Raw genomic sequence first — 6,935 nt, forward strand, 5'->3', positions numbered from 1 at the left:
TCACTCTGACAACCTTTAAACCACTTCAGGTAAATAAGCACGAGCTGTCTTTGCAGCTGCAGTTCTCAGACAGTCCAGCAGGCGGCAGCACCGAAACACTGAAACACATTCAAAGGCTAAAGACACAAACCAGCAGAGATGGAAGAAATAAAAGTAACAATACTGCTGATACTAAAGGTAAAACTGTTTCACCTGAGCAGAAGTACTGAAAGCAACATGTGCTTGAAGTATTGAAGTGTTGAAGTATTGAAGTACAGCAGAGAGGTCCCGTTCACATGATCAAAAACTAACTGCAGCTGTCATATGAATATACTCAGGTAAAGTACAAGTACCTGCGAACTTCAGTGCATGTACTGTAATGTGTACTATTGTTTATATTTCAGGAAGTAAAATGAATGCTTGATTGAAACGTTTTAGATTTTTTTTCTGTTAAAAACCTTCAGATGCTTTTAATGTGAAATGATTCTAACATGTTTCTGTGATGTCACTGTATTTTGTTTATGTTTGTCTCCGTTAATTTACATGAAGCTGTTATTATTAGTAATAAACAACCTTCATATTTTCATGGAAGGTCAACAACAACAACATGAAGAAGAAGAAATGTGAAATATTTTGGAGTCCTGATGAGTTATTTGTGTCTGTCTGTCTGTCTGTCTGTCTGTCTGTCTGTCTGTCTGTCTGTCTGTCTGTCTGTCTACAGGAAGGAGGTGGAGCTCTTACATGCGTTCTTGTCTTTAAAGACTGACAGCAGCGTCTCTCGGTGGGGAAACTTGTCTTTTCTGTTCTGGACGTTTTTCTCTGTTAAATGTAAGTTCCTGTTTACTGAAGATCTTTACTCTCTTTGTCAAACTAATCATTTCATTTGTCGTTTTTGTTTTAATTAAATTACAGTTGAGTCTTAGTTTGGTTTCCAGCATGTGAATGTAAAGACTGACCAGAGCTGGAAGAAGTACTCAGATACTTAAATTCAGTAAAAGTACTAATTCACACTGTGAAAATACTCCACTACAAGTAAAAGTCTTGAGTTCAAAAGTATGAAAGTGTGAATGTATTATTAGCAACAGTGTGCTTCTCTCTGCTGTCTGTGGATTCATGTTTCTGTGCATTCATGTGTTCATTCATGTTCCTGCTGCGTTCATGTGTTCATTCATGTTCCTGCTGGAGATGTTTCAGCTCATTGAACTCCTTTATCTCCTGTTGCTGCTTTAATCTTCATCAGTGCTTCAGATTCTAGAAGATCATCACACGTTTGCAGCGCAGCGTCCTGTCAGAAACTCGTATCTCAGACAAACAGGCTGTTTTCAGCTTTGTGACGAAACTTTTTCAGCTGATCCAAGAGGCTTTTAAAGAGTTTACTGAGCTGAAGAAGACATGAAGGAACTCTTCATCCTTCAGTTCAGCACAAACATTCAGCATCAACACATCTGGAGATACGAGCTTTTCACTGGACAGGAAGGAGTCTGAAGAGTAACTGAAGCTGTCAGACGAATGTAATGGAGTAAAAGTACAATGTTCACGTCTGAGATGTACTTTAACGACGTATGAAGTAGCTTAGAATGGAAACACTCAAGTGGAGTGCAAGTACCACAAATGAGTACTGAAGTACTTGAATACACGTACTTCATGAAGTTTCACCACAGACAGTAAAACAATTTGAGACGAAAATAATAAAAATTGGGAAAATTTCAGAATGTCCAAAATGGTTTGACGTGTTTGTTCGTGTGTTTCGAGTTTGGATCGAATTCAATTCTGTTTGTTTACTGTGTTCACGTCCCCTGTCAGACGGCTCATTGAGCTGCTGCTGTTGTTATTGTCCTTTTTATTGTTGTTGTTGGTTTTTGTTGTTGTTTTTATTGTTTTTTTTATTGTTGTTGTTTGTGTTGTTGGTTTTTGTTGTTTTTATTGTTGTTGTTGGTTTTTATTTTTGTTATTGTTTTTATTGTTGTTGTTTGTGTTGTTGGTTTTTGTTGTTGTTTTTATTGTTATTGTTGGCGTCTAATTGTCGTAATGATCACATTGCATCGGCAGAATGGATGTGACATCACCCTGCAGTAGCTATGACATCACTGAGAGTGGAGCCAATAAGAAACAAATCCAATCAGAATGCATCTCGCGCGAGCCAACAACCAATGGGACGCTCCTGCATCAGATCACAGGTGAGACAGAATGTTTCCTAAATAACACAATTGTTAACTTCCTGTGTGATCGTCTGATTTTTATGACATCAGAGAACTTGTCCCTATGACTGATGACATCATGTTGACCTCTTCCTGACCTGGAACAGTTCAAATTTCTCTGTCATTTGGAGGTGGACATGTCTCTGTTAAATGAGCTGTCTTTGTACCCTTAGCTGAGACTGACAGGCCAGAACCCACGGCAGGACAGATGTCCTCATCACCAGAAATACCGTCCTCATTGACACACAACACAAACACGCCTGGGGGGCCTGGACACTCACCTGAGCTCACCTCATAATGATGATCGTTCTCATATTTCACATCCTTCTCCTGCAGAGGGGGCCCCTCCCCCTCTCTCTGTTAGGTCAGAGGACGGTGACAGCGGTGATGACTCTGTGACGGACAGCTCTCTCACCAATGACAGCTCTCGACTCCTGCCCTGCCCGCCTGCCTCTGCGCTCCGGAAACAGAAAGGTGACAGAACACCTGATGTCATCTAACAGCCAATGGAACTGAACCTGACATCATCTCTGATGTCATCTCTGATGTCATCTCTCTGCCTTTCAGGTGTGGACAGCTCATCAGGGTCTCCTCCTCCCATCTGTACTCCTCCATCTTCCTCCTTCAGCTCTCCTCCTCCTCCACCTCAGTCGTCCATCTGTCAAAGACACCATCATCATCTTCAGCACAGCACCGATCGGAAGCGTTTCTCCTCCACTAAGAGCAACGCCTCCTTAAAGACAGACGCCGCCCACATCAAGGAGGTCGCTGGAGATGGTGAGCCAATCAGTTACTGTCTCTGAAACTGTTTGTCCCGCAGGTGGCGCTCCTCTGGAGACCAAGAACAACGTCACAGATATAAAAGAACGTCATCGGCATATTAACGTCAGGCTCCCTGCAGGTTTGAAATGTGTCCAAACGAGTTGTTTGATGGACAGCTCAAAGCCAGGAGGTGATAAGAGACGTCTTCGTGTTGAGCTGGGGGACAACTATGATGGACAGAAACTCAGTGTTGACGAGGGTTTTGACTTGTGGTTGAAACAGCCAAAGCTGCTCGATGTGTTTGTGAACGCTCGTCACGCTCAGTGTCTTTCTGTCTTTGCGCTGTCTCTGATGGGACAATAAGTCTCTGAATCAGTCCAATGTGTCCTGACTCTTTGGACACCAGGTCTATGATCTGGAGCAGTTTAGACTATGATCGTCTTTTTTAAACAAAAGCTGATCTGCTGATCAAAGAAAGACAGACAGACAGACAGATGGACAGACGGATGGACAGATGGACAGACAGACGGACAGTATTAAGGTGTGACAGGAAGCAGAAAACTAAAAGCGCTGCAGTCTCATGTTATCACACCTTCAACATGGAGGTTTGCTTATCTCTGATGAACACACACACACACACACACACACACACACACACACACACACACACACACACACACACACACACACACACACACACTCACAGACGGATGGCCCCTCCCAGAGTCAGTTGGTCTGGTTTTTACCAAACAACACCCAACTCCACTGACACAGTGACAGCAGGACTGAGCTGTCCTCAGACCAGTGTGTCCATATGTCCATGTTGTCTTAATCGTAAATGGACATCCTGAAATGCAGACAAAGTCCAAAGTTGTCCTTCTCAAGTTCAGTTGTAGATCTCTCAGTTTGGATCTGACAGTCAGTGGACGTTTATTAGAAAGAAGGATAATGTCCCCACTGCTCTAGAGACAGTAACGTTATGAGATGGACATTTGATCTGAATAACAGACATGTCTCCACAGACTGCTGCATCCACTGTCTCCTGGCCTGTCTGTTCTGACTGTGTCTGTCTCCACAGACTGCTGCGTCCACTGTCTCCTGGCCTGTCTGTTCTGACTGTGTCTGTCTCCACAGACTGCTGCGTCCACTGTCTCCTGGCCTGTCTGTTCTGACTGTGTCTGTCTCCACAGACTGCTGCGTCCACTGTCTCCTGGCCTGTCTGTTCTGTGAGTTGCTGTCCATGTGTTCGGCTCTGGGGGAGTGTCTGGTCTGTGGAGTGGGCGGGGCTGGATGTTGTGACTCTGCGATTGGCTGCTGCTGTTGCGTGGAGGTGGCGGGGGAGGCGGCCTGTTCGGAGGAGGCGTGTCAGGCCGTGTTGGATTGTGGGATACTGGAGGACTGCTGCAGCTCATCTGACTGTCTGGAGATCTGTCTGGAGTGCTGCTCCATCTGCTTCCCCACATAAAGCAGCCAATCAGAGAGCAGTGTCAGGATGATGTCAGAGCCCTGGAGGAACATAGACGTTTGTTCAGCCTGCAGAAGGACAAAAGACAAAAAACTGAAAGTCTCTATGTCTTTTTGACAGACAGATGGACAGACAGATGTCAACGCTCCAGTCTAGGACACCCAGTACAGACAGCAGCGTGTCTTCTATAAAGACAGGTGGACAGTGAGGGATGGAAGACAGACAGCAGACAGTCGTAGTTCAGGTTCAGCTTTTTATCAAGAGTCCAGGACTGTTGATGTCCAGCAGAGTCCAGCATCCGTCACCTGGATCCAAAGAGTTCACAATGTTTTTATTATTGACTGAAGTCCACCTGAGACACAAATCCTCATTTTCAAGGGCGTCCAGACAGAGACCACCCGTCTGTCTGTCTGTCTGTCTGTCTGTCTGTCTGTCTGTCTGTCTGTCTGTCTGTCTGTCCATCCATCCACCCATCTGTCTGTCTGTCTGTCCGTAACCAATCTGTCGGTCTGTCCACCCATCTGTCCGTACATCTGTCTGTCTGTCCATCCACCCATCTGTCTGTCCATTAACCTGTCTGTCAGTGTGTCCACCTGTCTATCCTTTCACCTGTCCATCTCAGTCTTGACTTTACAGGAAACTCTGTCAGATTTTCAGTTCTAATTTTATTTTCAGGTCATTTTTCAAATGAACAAAGTGTGAAAACGTAATAATCAGAGAACCAATCGGACGGTTCCTCAAAGGTTCTGTTCTGAAACATATAAACAAGAACATTTAATCATTTGAAGTCACTGTTTTGATCTTTTGTTGACGCTGAGCAGCAGAAAGTAATACCACAGTGTACACATATCACATGTACTGCATTGAAAGTTTACTTCCGTAAAAGTACAAAAACATCACAATGTACTAAAAGTACTAGAAGTAAAAGAACTTGTGATGCAGAACAGCTCATTTTAGAAGAAAGAATTTGATATTATTGGGCTTTAATTAGTGATGCGTTCAAGTGTTTTGATGTGTGACTGAAGTACAAAGGAGTAGAAGTAAAACTGAAGGAAGTAAAAAGACCTAGAAATAAACTTCAACAGTTCAGCTGTGAAACCAGCCTGCTGCTGTATGCGTGTCTGTGATTGACAGCTCAGGAGTGGGCGGGGCCGGGTGGGACAGGAAGTGTGTGTTTTTTGAAACGACATGCCAGGACGTCCAAACGGGAAACAGGAAATCTCTGAAACGACAACGCCACCTGACCTTTGACCTCCAGGACGCCCGACATCAAAGAGAGAGAGAGAGAGACAGACAGACAGACACACACACACACACACACACACACACACACACACACGTCAGAATATCAGAATAAAAACAGTTTGTTGGTTTTTTGGACATTTTTCCACATATTTCTTCATATTGTCGCTCAAAAACACTTCAAACATTTCAGGGTTTTCAACCTGAGGCTTGGGGCCCCTCTAAGGGCCATTACGTAAATCTGAGGCTATGACTGTATCAGACAAACTGGAGGACATGGAGCATCTGTGGGACTATTTTCAGCAGCGGATGAATCCACTTTTGGTGCTGTAGTGTGTGTGTGTGTGTGTGTGTGTGTGTGTGTGTGTGTGTGTGTGTGTGAGTCAGAATAAACTACAGCGTGTGTGTTCATGTGATGAAGAACAACAGTGAGACTCACTGATGAGTTTTAATGGAGAAAGAAGATCAATGACCTGTTAGCGGTTAGCAGTTAGCATTCAGCACTGGTTTGAGTCTGAACGTGAGATGCAACGATGAGAATGATGAATTTCGGTGACTGGGAACTGTGGGAGGAATGGTTTCAGTCAGCAAAAGTAAGCGTTGTGGAGGCGTCTCATCGGGCTCTGGCTAATATGTGACGACCTGAGCACACCAACATGTTCAGCTGATTGTGTCGTTGAAACACAGGAAGTTCAGCTTGCCCGATGGTTTCATCTGTGAATTAATCTTTTCTTCATGTTTCTGCTCAAAACCAAAAATCTTCTGAAGAATATTTTCATTTTTTAAATTTAAAGTCACCTTCTGTCTGAGGCCACAGCTCAGACTCTCCTGCCCCCTGCTGGACAACAGCACAGTAACAGCCTTCTGAACTCACCTGGTGCTCAGCTGTACCTGAGCTCAGCCATGGAACTTTTTAAATATTCAAATATGGAATGAAGTCTTTTTCTTCTTCTTCTTCTTCTTGTGGAGGACAGAGTTTCATTTATTGTGAATAATATCAGACTTTAACTTTTCTCTTTTCATTCATTGATTATCTGTCATTAATTCCAGTTTATTGTTAATATGAGCTTCGTTTGAGTCTCTTTAAATCATAACACAATGAAATATTTTGTATCATCAGAAGGCTTTCATGTCCCTCCATGTCCACAGTATATCTGTCACCTATCCCAGCATGCACTGGGTTAGTTAGGACACACCTGAATGTCCCATTAATTGTATGAATGAATGAATAAAAGCGGTTTAACTTGTTTGTTTGTGAGGAAATGAAACAAAGACTAAACGTGTTTCCT

At 43.6% G+C, this 6,935-nt stretch overlaps 1 protein-coding gene across 1 annotated transcript; it reads left to right on the forward strand.

The window, feature by feature from the left end:
- Nucleotides 1-709: 709 nt before the first annotated feature.
- Nucleotides 710-5,506, forward strand: LOC139334761 (uncharacterized). Its single transcript, XM_070967908.1, has 5 exons — nucleotides 710-807; nucleotides 2,029-2,156; nucleotides 2,514-2,651; nucleotides 2,745-2,954; nucleotides 4,130-5,506. Exons 2-5 carry the CDS (start codon nucleotides 2,030-2,032, stop codon nucleotides 4,402-4,404), a joined length of 750 nt encoding a protein of 249 aa, XP_070824009.1. The 5' UTR covers nucleotides 710-807; nucleotide 2,029; the 3' UTR covers nucleotides 4,405-5,506.
- Nucleotides 5,507-6,935: the final 1,429 nt, after the last annotated feature.

This window comes from Chaetodon trifascialis, chromosome 8, assembly GCF_039877785.1.
Source record: "Chaetodon trifascialis isolate fChaTrf1 chromosome 8, fChaTrf1.hap1, whole genome shotgun sequence".
In the NCBI taxonomy this organism is placed as follows: Eukaryota; Metazoa; Chordata; class Actinopteri; order Chaetodontiformes; family Chaetodontidae; genus Chaetodon; species Chaetodon trifascialis.

Excerpts from the sequence above, each read along its gene's own strand:
- LOC139334761 (XM_070967908.1), top strand. The coding sequence starts at position 2,030 with ATGGATGTGACATCACCCTGCAGTAGCTATGACATCACTGAGAGTGGA. Across the intron at positions 2,652-2,744 it reads TGCGCTCCGGAAACAGAAAG|GTGTGGACAGCTCATCAGGG; the intron begins GTGACAGAACAC and ends TCTGCCTTTCAG. Across the intron at positions 2,955-4,129 it reads CAAGGAGGTCGCTGGAGATG|ACTGCTGCGTCCACTGTCTC; the intron begins GTGAGCCAATCA and ends CTGTCTCCACAG.